Here is an 18,708-nt window from a genome sequence, read left to right on the forward strand (position 1 = left end):
TGCTCCTTTCATCCTTGTGGCCACTAATTGCCCCTCCTGTCTGGCGGCTCTGATTCGGCATTCGTTTCAGTTTCACTTCCAGCTGCAACTGAGTCAGCTCAGGTGCGCTAAACCCACAGGATTGGGTATCCCGCCTGGCATCCAATCCAAGTCACGAATGAATCACGTACTGCCACTTGGATATCAATGAATCGCCCTTTTCGCGCATGATTCATGCTGTCCGGGGTTTTGTGGTCAAAGTCTTAGAAAACCGGTTAGCAAATGCAACCGCACAACGGTATCGAGTGTCATTCACAGCGAACTGCGTAAGCAAATCTTTCTCGACTATGCTATACCATGAAAACATAGTAGATCTCGAACTTTGTTTGTTTTTATTATGTTAATATCGCAGGTGAAACGATTCCAAGATATTTATGACTAGCTTTAACTGCCCGAAAACAAATTATGCACAAATTAGTAAGAGATATGAATCGATTCGCACTGAAATTTACTAAAAAGATCATGTCTCCTTCAAACAAGATTAGTCTAAAAGGTATTTATGGATCTTTTCTGATTTCCTAATTTATTGGTTATGTTCGAAAACCGCAATTCATGTTTGTCAATAGTTTAAAGGAAAATCACAGAGATAGGTTGATTCGAGATTGATTCAAAGTTTGTTTTTAATAACCATTTTGGACCAAGAAAAACCTTTGTTGAGTCATCAAATTATACGCTCACTTTCTGGAATATCTGCTTATAGGTACATATATGGGTTTTTCCTGCGATTCTCCAAAGTTAATAAGACAAGCTATCAACACATGCTTTTAATGGTTCTTTAAAGTACCTACTTGTCGCAACAAGCAGAGCATACGAACTTCTTCAGCAGAGTTTTTAATGTTATAGCGTCGACAAACTTTAACAACTGCTATAAATTTGTAAATGCGAAAATTAGTTTGAGAAACATTTCCCATTAAATTAAAGGTTTCCCAGCCCGATTTTCGGGGGTCTAGTTCGCTGCGAAATTGGGTCAAGCACATAGCATTATAATGTTGGCACTTTGGGCTTGGTCCACATCGGGTTCGCCCTGGGGATAGAGCCGCTTTTGATTAGCTAAAACACGGCCCCCTCATGTGTGTAGGTGTGTATCTGTATGTGTATGTGTAGGAGTATATGTGTGTTTGCTTTGGGCCCGAAACTGTGCCAAGTTATGGCCGCCTAGCCGTAACTTTTGAAGGTGGCAAGAAATGCCAGCGAGCAACCTTCATTGACAGCTGCTCATAGCCGTGATAAACCTTCTATGGCAATCCTTAAGAGCTTCTGCCCCAATCCACATTGGGCGCACTGCGCCAGGACGAACGAGGCTCTGCTCCCAGCCTGCATTGATTCAACAGCCACTTGACAACCCTGCATGCACTGAGCGAAACGCGAGACAAGATGGTCTTGAGCTACGCCAATCCATTATCATCGTTTTGTTGTCTGAGTTCGTTTACGATTGAGTTTTAAAGATGATTCACATACTACTTATTCTGTTGGGGATAACTGCCAAGCAAATGATAACAAATAGCAGCTGTTATCGCAGTGATGATCTAAGTGCTATTTTCTCGCAGTGTGGCTGAGCTCATGCCGCTGGCGTTGGCTTGCATGTGCATTGCACGTTTGGCTTGCTCTGATTTTGGCTGTTTAGCTGCTTGGCTGTTTGGCTGTTTGGCAGCTTGGCTGTTGGGCTGTTGGGCTGGCTAATCGATTCGCCAGCCACCTTGAAACTCTGGCCGCTCTCTGCGGAGCGTTTTGGCCCGTGCCACAGGGCGCTGTCTCTCTGATAAATTAGCAGGTGCTTTCACGGCTTTCACGGCTTTCATGGCAGGTGCCCGCTTTTCCGCGGGTCAGAGAGCGTGAAAACGCGCGGACACCAGTTTTCTTTGTACATATACGAGTCTGCTTGTGTGTGTATGTGTGTGTGTGTAGCTGGCACTTCCGCTTTGAGCTACCATAATGAACTTCCGGCCAGGCGTGCGATTTTTCTTTGACTCCCTGTAATTTTCGTGCGTTTGTTCAGCCGTGATTTATGCACACTGATGACGTAGCAGAAAGCAGAGAGAAGAAAGCAGAAAGCTGAAAATCCGCCACCCAAAGTCCCAAAGTCATTTGGACCTCTGCTTATCGGACCCTAATGAAGTTTAACCCCTTTGGGAGGCAGGGCGACATTGCTGAGAGAATTCCGCTTTATCTATCAAATAATACTTTTATTGCATTATCAGGGTACAAGAGGGTGGCACATAAATATTCATGGGATGCTTATATACATAGTTCCTTCAGCCCTGGGCGGCCATTTCTATCCACCCACTCCAATCCCTGGGCAGGCAAGCAATTTTGGGGCATGAATTGGAATTTTTGGCAACGGAATGGAATTTCACTATCCTGCAGCTCTTGCCACTTAATGGGTTAATCGATTAGGCCTCCCTTCGCTTGGCTTTCTCGGATTGGAACTCGATTTGGGGACTGGAAGAGTAGTCTACTTGGTCACGCGATTCCAGGCGCTGGAGTAGCGCTCCGCCTCGAAGAAGTTGCTCAACGTTTGGGGCAGGTTCTTGCGCTTCGCCTCCGTGCCCAGGATTCGCGGGGGCGTGTAGTAATTGTTCTTGGGCGTGGCAGCTTCCGTGCTCTGCTTCCCACTAATGCACTTCTCCTCGTGGGCGGGAACGGGCGCCGGCGTAGGCGTGGCCACCTCTGTGCGCCACTCAAAGATGGGCGAACTGGGTGGCGAACCCTGTGGCAGCTGCAACTGGATTGTGGCCCGGCTCACGAAGAGATTCTCCTGGCCTGCGAGACTTTGGACTACTGCGGCTGCCATCTGACTGGATCGGTTCCCACTTGCGAACTGATTGCGAATTCGCACTGCGAGTGGCGACAGCCGCAGAGCATTCTGATGTGGCTTTGTTCTCTGGTTACGACTTCGCTTGCTCCGTAAACAACGCGTCTCGTTCGCATGACGCATATCACGTATCCGCTGGCTGTGTGTGAGTGGGCTCCAATCCCACATGTGGATGGGTTCGTGAGGTTCCAGCACTGGAGTTGCTCCGCTAAGAAACCTTAGGCTCACATAAAGTAACAGCTATAAGGAGTTCTTTAAGCCCCTTTTGACAAGAATACTTTAAACTTTAAAGCCTTAAAATATTCAAGAAAACATCACCCAAATTTCTTTGCTATGGCGTCTATTTCTATGAATCTCCCCCCAACTTGGAACATACTCCCACTGAATATAAGTTTTTCCTACTTTGCGTTTTCTGAAACTTTTCTCTTCGGATGTGTAAACAAAATGTGAAAATATTTCTTTGTTTTGACTTATCTCGAGCTCAGCTGTTGGCTGACATCATCAAATGTAGTTTTCAAATGGTGTGATAAAAATAAAAACTTTTCCAACGAGATTACCACTTCTCTGATCGAAAAACTTGTTTCATTCTGAATGCTAATTACTTTCGAGTTTGGTCACGATGCCATCTCTACCGTCTGAAGTCTGCTGCTTTCTGAGCTCACGACCACTGCAATCGCTTAGTCAAATTGTGGCATTTCATACGCGGCACTCGGAACTGGTTTCCCCTCGTCCCCCTGATGAAGTATTTTATGTGGCGAGCTGGTAGCCTGAGAGGCAGACGCCCACATGGACAATAAACAATCAGATACAATAAATAATAAATTATATTTAATAGTCATTATTTTGTTACCTTCAGCGAGTGAACCAATAACAATTTGATGACCAACTCAACTTCGAGGGGCTCGTGTTCACTCCATAGACGGAATATTTTCGTCTATATATAATGATTCGATGGCGTAATCAATGTTTTGCAAAAAGTCTTTAATTATTAAAACAAAATACCTCAAGATCTATAATATACGTTGCCGGAATATCGTTTTTTTTATAAATAATACAACAGTAATTTCAGATAGTTATATTTTTTCAATCTATTCTTAGAAGTACAATTGCAGCGCATTAGTAACTTTGCAATTCTGATTCATTTCTAAGAGATAGCATAGTGGCATGATATTTTACACAGCGGCACTACATAAATTTTATATTAAAGCATATCTTTATCAAACGTATAATAGCAATTCCCAATTATATAATAAATAAATAAATATATAATATTTTATAATCATACATCATAAATCATACATCTATCTTAAGATAATTGGGAATTGCTTTATATGTAAATCTATTATAAAACATATAAATTCTAGTTTTATGGGGCAATGTTTAAATAGCACTTGATTAATTCAATTGCACTTTTCCTGACAGATAAGATAAACATTTATCAGAACTTATCACCAAAAAGATTCGGTGTGCATCACGTATGGGAAATTATTTAAGCTTATCTTCTGCTTTAATTACTATACAATCAGTGAGGTAACTTCTTTGATGACACGTAGCCGTATTTGGTATTTGTGTACATATTTCTTCATTTCTGAGCCCATTTCTACCGATTTCAATTGGTCTCAAAAGCTTTCGCAGTGCCCCCAGCCCATTGACCAACTCATAACTGCATGAGTAACCAACATGCCATCAGAAAGTCTGCTCATTTATATGTTTCAAGCGCCCCGATGATCCAGTTCGATATGCAGGGCAGCCACTTCAAAGCGGGTGTTAAGGTGTTAAGGTGTTAAGAGTGGACCAAAAGCCACCCACATACTCGTATATGTACATATGTACAAGCTAGCAAAGGTTCGCAACCCTTTTTGCAGGCGATTGAATTAAATCAGATTCGAGAGACACGGTCGTCACTCATTAAGCATTTGCCCAGTGATTCATAAGAATCATTCACTTGTGGCTCACGCTCGATGTCGGTACGCCCACCGCCCCCACAGAAAGTGGGTGGGTCGAGTGGGTGTGGTGCGGTGGGGCCGTTAACTGCATGCAAATAGCCGACTATCTGTCTGTCTGTCTGTCTGAAACCGGTTATAGAGCAAATTTCTTTGCCGTCCGTCTAACCGTTCAATCTATCTTCTTGAACTGAAAACAAAGTGAGTCAATCCCGAGTCTACAACAGAGGCGTAGGAAATAGGGTTCTCCTGCGCTCCTACTTCAAAGAATATTTCCTTATATCTTCATATATGAGTGAAATATTCTCCATATATCTGTATAAATGAGTGAAATATTTAGAAGTTACCCAGATATCTAACTAATAGTCTGCTGCTGTTTATAATTTAATTATAAACACAGTTCATTGTGACATTGTTACCCTTTCCCTCTGTAAAAAACCTTGAATGGGTTTACTACTACTCATTTTCTGATGCCAGATACAAATCCCGAGACGATTTATGTCGGTTTTGGTGGCAGCCACACACAGATACGACACTGAGTTATTAGAACTATGCGATTGACATGAATCAGTGGAGCTGCGATCGGTTCCACGAGCGATTAAAGTCGCGTTAATTATTTGCTTGGCACACGCGCCAAAATGATTGCTCACAGTGCAAATGATTGTTAAACATTTACATTGCAAACATTTACCATCAACATCAACATCATCAACATCATCATCATCAGAGTGAGCAAGTTGGATAGCAGAAGTCGGCGGCGAATAAGTGCAATTTGTTAATTGTTGCAAAACGCGCTGCATAATTTGCAAATAATTGCCACGAAAATCGCACACCAAAGGCGCCGCATGCGACAAGGGACTTTTGCCAGCGATTTCCAAAAGGTCGAGCCACTTAATTGAGGATGTATAATTGGGGATGGCTAGATCGCATCGCAGATAGAGATACATACCTACTGTATAGACAGGTAGCAATCGAAAAGGTCAGAATGGCAGACGACAAAATGACAAATTCGTCAGTCGCAAAGCTTTTAATAATCACAAAATCGTGCAACAAATATTTATTAGTTTGATTTGCACAAAAAAAAAGGAAAAGTGCTTGTGTAGGGCAACATTTTTAAGCCGCAAAATTATTATTCATATACATTCATGAGCAGTAGCTATGAACGGATTATTTTGCATAGCCCCACGATGGAAAATTCCTCGTAATAGCATTACAAGCCCAACTATTTTTATTCACTTTCCCCCGGAGAGATTTCCAGCAATCACTGCAACTGATTCAATTTGTTTTATTGTGATTTAATTTCAGTAGAAATCAGAAACTCACACATTTTTCCGGTTTTTATTTAGCATTTAAGACCGTTGAATGGTTCTCCGCAGACACTCTTTTATTTCATTACAAAGCCGACGTGAAAAGGGCTTTTCAATTCAAGGCAATTCGTTTGATTCAATTATCTCTTGCACTTGTTGTTTTCGAAAAGGAACAAGGAAAATATAGCAATATCAAGAGCTTACGTTAAGGACTAAAGTAAATAACTTTTCCATTTAAGGTCTAATCCGTTTGTTTGTTTTGATTTTGCAGACACGCACAACGATAATTCGACCACCACGAAAACGCCACTATTCCCGAAAGATCTATTCACGAAAGAACAGCTTGAGAACGGCGCTGTCATCCTGCACATCATTGGAGTGATCTATATGTTTGTGGCGCTGGCCATTGTCTGCGATGAATTCTTCGTGCCTTCCCTTGACGTAATCATTGAAAAGCTCGGCATCACGGACGATGTGGCCGGCGCAACATTTATGGCGGCGGGTGGCAGTGCCCCTGAGCTCTTCACCAGTGTGATTGGCGTTTTCGTGTCGTTCGATGATGTGGGCATTGGTACGATCGTTGGCTCCGCCGTGTTCAACATCCTGTTTGTGATCGGGATGTGCGCGCTCTTCTCCAAGACGGTCCTGTCGCTCACCTGGTGGCCTTTGTTCCGCGACTGCTCGTTCTACAGCATCAGTCTGCTGGTGCTCATCTACTTCTTCCGGGACAATCGCATCTTCTGGTGGGAGGCCCTCATCCTGTTCACCATCTACATCGGCTACGTGGCCTTCATGAAGTGGAACGTCCAGGTGGAGACGTGCGTCAAGAAGATGATTACCAAAAACAAGGTGACTCGCGTCAGAAGTACAGATCAACTTATGCCAGCAGTAAGTAGTTGGGAAGTTTTTTTGCAACAAATCAAATTCAGATCAAATCAAATCAATCAATCAATTCAAATCAAATCAAACCAAAAAGTTCCAAACAAATCTCTCTCTCTCTATCTCGAATAATTCTTAATTGAAAACGAAAGCAGAAAAGTTTTAAAAACTCCAAAAAAAAGTCCAAGAAAAGAAAAAAACGAAAGAAAAAAACCATTACAAAAAACGTAAATCAAGAAGATCGTAAAAGAGAAAGCGAAATTGAAAGCCAAAATTTTGTGTGCCAAATGAATAAAGAAAAGAATCAATGTTAAAACGAAAACAAAGATCCTTTGCCAGGAACGAAATTTCGTTTTTGATTTTCGTTTTGTGTATGTTTTTCCCACCTATTAATCCAGCCATCCAAACATCCAACCATCCATCCGTATCCCCATCCCCTATCTCAATCTCAATCTCAGTCTCAATCTCAATCTCGATCTCAGTTTCATGCGAGCATTTGGCGCGTGCCGGACTATAACCAGTTAGCAGGTGCTAAGTCGTTATGACTAAGGGCCATCGTTGTTGCAATCATCGAAGAAACGTCTGTGACTAAGATGTATCTGCTGCTGTTGCTGTGGCATTGAATGGCAGCACGACAGTCACTCAGAGTGGATCCACCAATTCCACTCGAATTTCACCTGCGATTGGAAATCTGGTCCAGGAAATACTGAATGAGTGCGATCTCCGTTCGTCGCCTTGACCCACTCTTATTTTCATTACAGTTCGAAATCGGTCTACTCACCTATATGGCATTTCTAGACCCATCTTTGTGGTTTTCCCACTCAAAACCGGTTTATCGCTCCCACGGGGAGTGTCTAATTAAAAATACCCACTGAGAAGGTACTACTTAACCGGTTGGAATTATTTGTGCAACTGAACAGTTCAGATCCTCCGGAATAAATTGAAAACTGAGATCACGTATCTGAAATAAATTTCAATTCTACCGGTTTCTAGAAGAATACAAAACAAACTCATTCGATTCCCTGTGTATCTAACAACGTCCAACGGGTTTAAAGCCATTCTGAAAATATTGCAAATAATGCTTAGATCGTTTCTATAAAAGCTTTAAGATGTTGAAAAGAGCTCGGCTAACTGGTTATTTCCGGCTGCGTTGCACCTCCGAGTTCTACTAACTTTTATCATTACTCTTATTATTCTTACTATTCTTTCATGCTATCGAAGTAATCTCAATTCTACTCACTAGTTATACTTCTAATTTCCTTTTTAGTACTTAGCTTCGATTCCATTTGTTAGCCAACCGTTTGATTTGCTATGCGTCTTTCGACTTGTGTAACTCCACACCCACACACCACCAGACACGCCCACTCACCCACACACACCCACACAGACACACCTACACTGGGCATACACTCCTGACACGATCCGAAGAGAACTCTGCATGCGAGTGCATCCCAGAAAGAAACCTTGCACACACTGCTTGAATTTGAACTTGATTTCGTTGTTGATCGTAGACTTCAGCCGGGACTCGAACCCAGCCCGCTGCATGCTGCGCGAGTGCGAGTGAGACGGATTGAGTGTGGGAGGAGAACGAGATCTGTACGCATGCGTAGAACACCTTTGTTTAGACCGTTGTCGATGCTTCCTGCTCTGTATAACACACCTCATGTGCACACCGCTCCATCCTCACTTCCAGGTTAATACCTTATATAAGTCTTAAAGTGTCAAACTTTGTTTTTAGTGTCGGGCTGTCTTCTCAAAAAAGGTCCTTGCTAATAGTATTATTTAACTCGAATTATTCTAAACTCATGTATGTAAGCTGTAATTAGAAAAGCTTACTGAATCCTTATAAACTTGCTTGTGATCAAATAGTGCTTGATGTGAATTAACTTTGTATTTGCGGCACGGGTGGTTCACATTTCAAGCTCCTATTCGGATTAGGGTGGACCTGCTGCAGCTCACTTTTCGATAGGATGAGTCCTACTTATCCATATAGGCTTATATTTCGTTTCTCCCACAAAAAGACTGTGACTTAGTTTTACAAGAGATGCATTTAATTTATTTATTACTCATAAACTCACGCATATTTACGCATGGATAACAATAGCTGCCTTACGTCTACTAATAAATATATTCACTAACTAAACTATTAATTTAGCTCGCGCGAACGAGTACACTGGAATGTGATAATTGACTAATTTCGTGTTGATTTCGATTATCGATCTTTGGGCACTAGCTAATACTTGGACGCGGACGTAGTCCTCTTAAGTGGAGCTCAGAATTTCACAGAAACTAGGACTGGTAGTCGCAATCATGAGCACACTTGTTTAAGCACTATTCACTCACTGTCTACACCTGTTGAGTTCTGGGCATCAGAACTTTGGGAGACATAATCACACCTTTGCTGTGCTGGCTGGGCAGAGTGGCACTTTTCTGCACTTGGGGCACTGGTGGTGCGCTCCTCAAGCTGGGACTCGGACTAGGGTGGACCAGTGCCTGCTGCAGCCGGGGTAGGGTGGCACTTTCCAGCGGTCGCGTTTCGTGCTTGATGTGAATGCGCGCCAGATCGCTTTCGATGAGCAGTGGATTGCTGATGGTCCTGATCATCTTCGGGGTCGCTGGTCTGCTCTTCTTTTTGCCAGAGTCCACGACGTCGATGTTCTCGGTGGAGACGGGCTGGTAGTAGGACTTCTTGTCCAGATGCGCCTCCGGATCCTCCTTGGCCCGCTGCAGTTCGTCCCACATGCGAATGTCACAGACTTTGAACTTCATGTAAATGAAGATGATGATGCGGTAGAAGACAACGTATCCGATCATCAGGCAGAGGGCCAGGGTGCAGTGGTCGCCCACAGTGCCCACCAAGGTGTCGAAGCTCATCCTGATTATGCCATTCTGCGTGCAGTACTTGTAGGTGGTGGGCGTGATGATCACCCAATACACCAGCACCGTGATCAGCTCGATAATCCTTTTCTGAAACATGGTGCCTAGGCTTCGATCTTCGATCTTCGATCTATTCGCGCTGCGATGCGGTTTGCTTAAGGCTTCGTGACTAAATGACGACGCGCGCCTCACCGCGCTATATATAAACCCTCGTATTACAGCACCGACCGCAATCGAACTGCCAAGATCCGAAGTCGGGCTCTGACTTCAGCTCTCGGGTGCCCATTGTGAGTGCATCGTCGTGGGGCCTTTGAGCCGGTTATCAGTCGGATATCAGTCGCTTTATCATTCCCCCACTATACATAGTGGAGCGTAAACAAATGGGCGCTACGTCACACGTGGATCCCAGGAATCTTTGCGCCATTTCTTGGAACTGGCTTTGGGGGTCACCCTGGCTGGTAGCCAACTTGTACCGCTTGCAATTCCGATTTCGATTTGGATTTGGATTTCTCTTCCGAGATAGCCAGTCGTATTTCGCATTCAATTACATTATAGTGTGCAAACAGGTTGAGTGACAATTTGAGCGCGTTGTTTGTCTTGCGGATTTGCATCTCTAAGATCATTTGGCAAGCCACTCAGGTCGACAGGCGAAATTTCGAGCCGAGTCTTGATCTTGAGTTTTTTGTTGTTGTTTTTTTTTGCAGTTACGTAGTGTGATTCATGCTGGACTTAAATAATTCATTATGTGATTTAAGCGCTTTGGTAAGGTAAAGTGCCCCTCGTCTTTGTCTCCGAACGGTGATGAATTTTCGATATTATAAAATACTTTTGGGGTGATTTCATACACGACTGCAGCTAATATAGATAGTCCGTCATTAATTGCGACTAATTGGACTGTCGACATCAATCTGTGCGATCTGACAGCCCACAATTTGGAACAGGTTCATTCCACAGGTGAATAATCCCCGCGGAGAGAGTTCTTTCTCTTGAGCCATGAAAACTTTAGCGATATTCATCACAGGCGATATTTCACAGGTGTATTCAGAATTTGCGTCAGTGGCTGTGTGCGATTAGTTTGAATCGCGAATGAGTGTGATTGGAGCAGAAAACCCAGACCATTAGCTAGGGGCCACTGCGACCGATCAACAACATGACTGGGCATTAATTAGCATTATAATCAGCCCCACTGGGGTAGTTCACCTGGGCACGAGCCACTTGTTAAGTCGACGAGATGGTGATCACCATCACGATGGTGATGTCGATGGTGTTGGTGACGGTGCGGGGTCTGAACTTGACTTGCCCTACACCTGCTTCACTTTCAGTTCCACTGCCAGTTCCAGTTTCAGCTACAGCTTCAGCTTCGGTCCAGTCGACTTATGAATGGGAGTTACGAAAGACTCGTTCTGCGATCGGACTCATTTGCACCAGTGCATAGTATATAGTGTATAGTATAAGCAGGCCAATTATCATAACGTTTCGCTTCCATTCATTCATTAGAGTACCCATTAGTCACCTCCCGCCTCATTCAGTACACGTTTTAGATATTCGTGAATGTACGAGTAGTGCTTGCCTTGCATTGCATTAGTTAGATCCACCGATCCGATCCGATCAAAAATCAATATCAATTGATCAGTTTATACCCCTCATTTGCCTGCGCTTCCTTCGCTGATGTGCCAACTATTAATTCGCATCAATTGAAAGTATTTTTCGGTTTCAGTTCTCCGACAAAGTTATTCCAAATGTTTTTGTGTTTTATCTGTTTCTTTTTGATTATAGTGAAGGCAAAATGAAATACAACAAAACTTCCCACTGCGCTTTGACAAATATCAATACAGATATGAAAAATACAACAATATGTGTACATTTTGTTTTACAAAAAGCAACTGACAAAAAAAAAATATATATGAAAACCAAAAAGAAAGTCATATAAAGCTTGTATGTATAAAACCCAAACAAAACTGTTGCAACAGACAAACAGAAAAAAAAATTTCCAACGACAAAAAACGAAAAGTGTTCATCTATACGTATTTTGTTTCCTCATCTTCGAACTTATCATTTTGATTTTGTAATATACGACTCATGTGTTTCACCTGTGCCCAAGGAGCCCAAGGTCTTTGGGGTCTCTTCCGAATACTTCCAAGATCGATCCTTAGCACCTACTTTCCTTTTGTAAATAATGAATTAATGAAAGTGTTTTCCGCACCGATCGATATGTTTATTTTGTTGCACAAAAAACATTCAGAAACTCTATATATCTTGTACTGTTCAACATCCACTTTTGACAGTATGTCAATCGAAGCCAATCGAACCCAAGTTTCTGACCGTCGATCTCTCTGCTATATAATCCTCAGACTGTACTATACTTCATAGATCAGCTGCACAGATTGATCGCAAGTGGTCCGTATATCGTAACGTATTTTGTTGGATGTTGTGGTAAACGATTGTTTGTTTTATTTTCGTGTTCATTTCCGTTTCCGTTTCAGTTTCGACATTCCTTGAGTTCATGATTTCGTTCACATTTTCAGTTGATGTTTCCTGAGTTCTGTTCAGATATTGGCTCCCAACTAACTTGCACTTACCGATTCGATTAGTTCTTAAGTCACACAAACAAATACAAATACAACTACAACTACAAAAACACCAACATCACCAACAAGAACAAGTACAACAACAGCTACAGATACATGCGACAATAGAAAGAGAAAAACCCAAAAGCTACACTCAACTGTAAATTTATACAAATTGCAATAATAAACTTTTCTTCTTCTTCTTTTCACCTTTTTCTCGAAATATGCTTACCATAAAATAACTAAACATTACACCGCTCTCTGAAAAATACCACAACTCGAAAAACTCAACCGAATCAAAACAAAAAAAAATCAAAAAAAAATATCAACCCAATCCGAAACCGTAACCGTTACCGTTACCCAATAAAAACCCGATACCGAAACCGAAACCGATACCGTAACCGTAACCGCAAACCCATGCCACCCACCGTTCTCTCCGTTCCTTCACCTGCAGGGTAATGCGGCCAACTCCTCGGAAACATCGATGGCCACCCAGCCGGGCGGCTCCGTAACATCGCGGGCGGCCAGCGAAACCCGCTCGGGTCCGCCCGGATCGAGCAATGCGGGCGCCACAGGTAATAGCAGCGGCGGGGGCGGCACCTCGGGTAGTACTCAGACCGGTGCCAAGTTCCGCCACGGCCTGTTACAGCTAATGATACACACGATAGATCCACTACACGATGGTAAGTTCGTTGAGTTGCCACAGTGTGTTTTGCACAAGTCAAGCCAAATGCCAAAAATGCAATGAACCAAAAGCAAAAAAAAAACAACCAAAAAAGAATGCTACTAAAAGTCCCCATAACGAAGTACCCCGATACCCGGCTTACCATTAACCACCCAGAGCTCCCCAGCCACAACCACCATCCCACCATCCCAATCCAAGTCCAGAGCCACCTCAGCACTGATAAGCAAATTGTACAAATCAAGGAGCACATTTTTGAATAGCCATTTATTTTGATTCCTTCATCAAAATGATCGCACTTCAGCAATGATTTTGAAAGCTGCTATACATGGCGTATGGGTAATATTTTTGTGCGTTTCCTGTAAAGTCATATTCCCAGTCACGAAAGTCGTTAAATACATGTAAAAATACAAATTTAATGATTCATAGTATTCCTACAATAAGATTTGTATATGCTCCCTATAGACCAAATAAAACTTTGAATATCCATTTACAATTTGTGGCTCAGTGCATTCCAAATCCGCCACGCTTACATCCAAAATAAGATAAATACAAATGCAATAACATCCAGAACTCTACTCTATATACTATATACTATACTATATATACTTACTACCTGTACCTGTACCTGTACCTGTTATCTATATCTGTTCTAAAGTAAAATTGTTACAAATTCAGTTTCCCGTTTTGTGTTTCGGTTTCCCTAAAATTCAGTTTCTGTGTAAATTCAGTATTCCTTCTAATTGGATGTTTGCCTTGCCAGCCAGAAGTTACTTTCGCTCATCCTTCCACTTCTGCTGCTCTACCCAATTACTATTACTATTTCTGTATCTATATCTGTAACTATATCTATGTCTATGCTCCGATTTCCACTCGTACTTCCATTTCTCATTTGCGTTGCGTTGTTGCCATTCAGTTCAGTTCAGTTCAGTTCGGTTTTGTTATTGTTTTGGTTTTTGTTTTTCTTTCAATTTGGTTTTGGCTTTCGTTGGCTTTGGTTCACTTTTTTAATGGCGACCTTGGAGCCACTTACCTAATTAGCACGCCGGGCCCAGACGCTCCGTCGACTAGAATTAGCACCAAAAAAAGCAAAAAAAAAAAGGAAAAAGATTGAATGGGAAAAATAGAAAAGCAGGCAAGATTGACAGCACTAACCCTTTGATTTCGGGCGGGGCAGGAAGAGAAAAGGTCATCGCGATATTGTGACCGCCCCACCATTGAATAGATTCTGCAGTTCTGAAAAGTTTCCAATCGACTCCCCAACCGGCCCCACTTTCCACCATTGATTTGGATTCGGATCGAGTGTGGCTACTGAAAATACCATGAATATGTAGGAAAGGCGTCGTCAGTGTCGTTGCCACGGCAATGGCCCACAGAAAACTAAACGAAACAATTCGAATCCAATAGAATCGAAATGAGGCAGCTCAGGGGCGTGTTCGCCAAGGTTCGCAGGTGCCAAGTGTTAGAATTCGTGTAGCTCCAAGTGGGCCTACCTCAACCATTAGATATGTGCTAACTTACTGCAGGGTCTTTAAAGCTACAGATAAAACAAATTCGGTTTCAAGAGATCAAGAGATGTTTAGTAATTCAAAATATTCAGACTCAATTATTTATTAGATGGGCAGATATAGTATTAACTCATTGCTTACAGGAGCTAAGCCAATTAATACAATTTAATTGTGAGGAATATATAATATTAACTCGGGCAATGTACTTGCATAATCCCCTCATTGTTCACTGACAGCTGAGTTTTCAATTCGAAAATTCCCCCATTTAAATTAGCTGTTAGCCGGATGATTCAGATTGGTTGCAGCTAAACCGGATGTCAGTTAAAGTCAGTTGAGGATTATTAGATTAGGCCACAAGGGTTTACTCCTTTGCCTTCAGTTGCAATTGCTTCACGAATACGCTACTTACTTACGTTCGGCTTTGTTTTTCATTTTGTTGCAAACAAGAAAACCAAAATATAAAACAATAAAAGCAGAAAAACAGAAAAACAAACAAGAAAAAGAAACCAAAATAACGAAAATATTTTATGTTGTTCAATGTCAGTTTGGAGTTACATTTATATCAATATATCTATATATACATATATATATATACATATGCGTTATATATCTAGCATAGAGAACTTATAGTTGCAAATTCCTAGAGTTTGTGCGCGCAGTTCAATGGCATACTTACTGGATACAGATACACTGCAGATACACAGATACAGAGATACAAAGATACACTGCAGATTTAATATATGCCATAGTTCGAGTCGAGTACCTGTGCCATTGAATGCTGGATTGAGTTGAGTTTGACGCGTGACAAAAACAAAACAATTTATATTGTACATATATTAACTATGCGTTTTTAGTGTTGTATGTGTTAAATGTAATCATTATCGTAATTGTAATTGAAATCGTAATTGGTTAGCAACTAGTGCAATTGGCTCGCAGCCACGCTGCTCAAAATCGGCTTCGACTTAGACTTAGACTTAGGGGCTCATACATAGTACATACTAAATACTATACACCCATCCACACTACACACTACACACTACACACTCCACACCCGAGTAGATAGAAAACTATTTAAACTATTAACGAGCTGCGACTGCATGTGCGACTAGTCGAGCTTGTTTCAGGTTGTTTTTGCATAGGTCGGATCGCTTTTTGTCATTGGAATGTTCGTCATATATTGTTTACATGTGTGTTTCTTTCGGCTCGATATGCTCGCGGCATGGGAATTGTGTTTTTGGGCCTGCGTTCAGTGGAAATCCGGCAGAGACGGGCGGAAATCATCATTTTCCAGCCTCCGATGGCATTGATCTCGATAGATCTGTCTAATGGCCCTGCCACTCCAGTTTAGTTAACTAATTACCAGTTCCAAATCGCAAGTCCCATCGCGAACTAGATAGTCGTGCTTTTGCTCAGTTATCAGAATGAGCATGTTCTTCTCTAGGTCTGTATTAAAACCAATGATAGTCATAGCGATACTTTTAAGAGTTCCCCCCGAAATTCATCCACCGCGACACACACATACGATCTATAGAAAAGTAAGCTAAGCTTAGTCGTAAGTCAAACGGAATCGTGAACATATATACACACATATGTATATGTATATAACTAGAGAATTGCTAGAAAAGGGGTCTTTAGTCAGATGGTCCCCTGAGAAAGTGTAAATTGCAAAAAGAGAACTTCACGCCGCATTGACAACAACAAAAAACCGAATTGAATCGAATCGAAATTGAACTGAATTGAATTGAATTGATATACCCATCAGAAAACCCCGTCCGATCCCCAAGCATCATCGAAAACCAGATCAAAATCTTGAATTTTTAATCAGCTCCTAGTGCAAAACACAAGTTCACACTCAATAGATCGAATCGGCTTGATTCAGAGACAAAAGTTAGACCAAAAACCCATGAGAATCTGACACGGTAAATATTAGTAGTGTTTTTCTAGACTAGATCCTAGTTACTTATAGTCCTAGTTGTAGTCCTAGTCAGCTTACGAACCCCTCCCCTCTGCTGTCCGCTCTCCGCTCTCTGCTCTACCCGCTCTCTTCCGCTCTACTCTGTCATACCCCGTACTCTACTCTATAGACTAGACTATACCCCCTAGCTATAACTTACTCAAGCAACCTCCAAATGCTGTCTCGCAACTGACATCAACATTTTGTATAAAATATTTTCAATATACATATAGACATATATTTGCGTATATGAACGATCCAGTCCAAACCCCCTAAATGAGTGAATTTGATTGTAAATTAAATGATCTAAGAAAGAAACTAAATCTGAAAATGAAAATGAAACTCGTAACTGGGTTAATTCGTTTATTTCTGATTTTAATCGATGCAATTTTATTCTTTCTTTTTCTTCTTTTTTTCTTTTGATTTTTCGCAAAAAATAAAAAATACCAAACCAAAAAAAAATATATCAAATAAAAATAAACACTTGGATTTTGCGTTCAAAACTCAATTCGTTGTGTGCCAACAAAAAAAAACCGAATATCGAAAACCGAATTCCGAATACCGTATACCGAATACCGTAACCGCACACACAACAACCAAAATACTACAACGACAACACCGCTACTCGCCAAATACACACCAACACCACCAACACCTCACTCGTGTTTTGTGTACCAACAAACAAACAAACAAACAAACAATAAACAAAAACACTGCATTATTTATCGAAACACCCGCAAAAAATAAAACCCCAACCACACACAATTACAATGACAAAGATGATGTTCCAGGCAAAGTGGACGAGAAGGCGACGCAGCTGCACGCCATCGCCTCGCTGAAGGTGTTGCTGGATGCCACCAAACCACAGCGCGGTGGTGCCACCACCTCGGCGGCCAACCACGTCAAGATCAACCTCAAGGAGACCACGCTCGCCGATCGTCCCAATGGGAACATCGATACCACCCTCGACTCGGTAAGTGCCCCATGACCATTTTCGCTGTGGAAACTCCCATTGTAAACCGTACGATGTGCTAATGATATGATGCTCATGATTTTCCTTAGGCATGTCTTTTTGTTTTGGAATAACCATTGATTTGATTTGAGTTTTCGGTTTCCTTGTGCTTTCGTTACAAACTGATTGATTGTGTCACACAAAATGCGCTGCATTCTTCATACAAGCAACAAATCGGATAAGTCAGTAAAAACCGGACATCTGAATATCGTAATTCGGAAAGTAGACTCTATCGCGCTAAAATAGTAAAATCACCATTAATCCTAATATCGCTAACGGATAATGCATTTAGATTGCAAATTATCGAATATCGTAGGTCAATATCGTAAAGCTTAAAGTCTTATATCCTCGGATTTATAATCGGATTATTTCAATTGAAAGCGTTACCCATATTTCCAGACAGAGTTTAGCCACCAGTTCAAGCGACCTACAAAATTATACACACCATTTTCCAATTCTAGCTGTTGGCATGATTCCCTAACATTGCTAATCGATTGATTGATTGAGCAAATGATTGGTTAACTGATTGATGCAACGTTTGAACTGATTCTAAACTGAACCATGGTGTGTTTTCTAATCCCCACCTAAATATATGTTTTGATGTATACTCTCCCCCAAATTCTTTCTTATGTGTTTCAAAAATGTGAAATTCCTAAGTGTGTAGGCCCGACAAGCGAAAAGAATTGAAAAACCAAAAAGATCTGTCAGTGTGTTTATGCAACGTTTATGTGTGACTTTTTATGGATTTTTATTTAAGACCTTACCTTACCTTTACTTAAACTAATCAACGATTTGTGCCTCAATTCTTATCCATACAACTGTTCAAACCCACCCATCCCCACCACACACAATTCTCTACCGCACACACCCACACACACACACACACACAATGCCACACACGCCTCAACTTTCCTCCTGTCCACCTCTCAACTTTCTTTCGTTCTGTTTGTGTATGTTTATCTCCCTTACTTTCGGAGTATCTTCATGCCCCCATCTTACCACCCTCCATCCATCTCTATCGAACTATCTATCTATCTATCTATATCTCTGTGTGTGTTTTGTCTTGCCCCAGATTAAGAAGAGCTAATTCGGAATAGTGAAATTTTTGCATACTCTTATACCGTATGA

At 41.7% G+C, this 18,708-nt stretch overlaps 3 protein-coding genes across 8 annotated transcripts in view; 1 reads left to right on the forward strand and 2 right to left on the reverse strand.

The window, feature by feature from the left end:
• The window catches only part of LOC122626043 (sodium/potassium/calcium exchanger Nckx30C), a 34,799-nt gene that overhangs the window by 6,992 nt on the left and 9,099 nt on the right, over positions 1 to 18,708 (forward strand). For 2 of the 6 annotated variants that reach the window (XM_043806153.1, XM_043806176.1), the window contains exons 3-5: positions 6,373 to 6,989; positions 12,879 to 13,107; positions 17,348 to 17,541. In XM_043806153.1, the coding sequence (XP_043662088.1) occupies positions 6,373 to 6,989; positions 12,879 to 13,107; positions 17,348 to 17,541 (1,040 nt within the window). The remainder of the gene's footprint in view (positions 1 to 6,372; positions 6,990 to 12,878; positions 13,108 to 17,347; positions 17,542 to 18,708) is intronic. The other 4 variants (XM_043806160.1, XM_043806184.1, XM_043806168.1 and 1 more) reach the window with 2 other exon arrangements.
• Positions 2,196 to 2,874, reverse strand: LOC122626089. Its single transcript, XM_043806217.1, has one exon. It carries the CDS (start codon positions 2,828 to 2,830, stop codon positions 2,492 to 2,494), a length of 339 nt encoding a protein of 112 aa, XP_043662152.1. The 5' UTR covers positions 2,831 to 2,874; the 3' UTR covers positions 2,196 to 2,491.
• LOC122626080 lies at positions 9,010 to 10,112 on the reverse strand. The gene has a single exon (XM_043806206.1). It carries the CDS (start codon positions 9,954 to 9,956, stop codon positions 9,327 to 9,329), a length of 630 nt encoding a protein of 209 aa, XP_043662141.1. The 5' UTR covers positions 9,957 to 10,112; the 3' UTR covers positions 9,010 to 9,326.

This window comes from Drosophila teissieri, chromosome 2L (assembly GCF_016746235.2).
Source record: "Drosophila teissieri strain GT53w chromosome 2L, Prin_Dtei_1.1, whole genome shotgun sequence".
In the NCBI taxonomy this organism is placed as follows: Eukaryota; Metazoa; Arthropoda; class Insecta; order Diptera; family Drosophilidae; genus Drosophila; species Drosophila teissieri.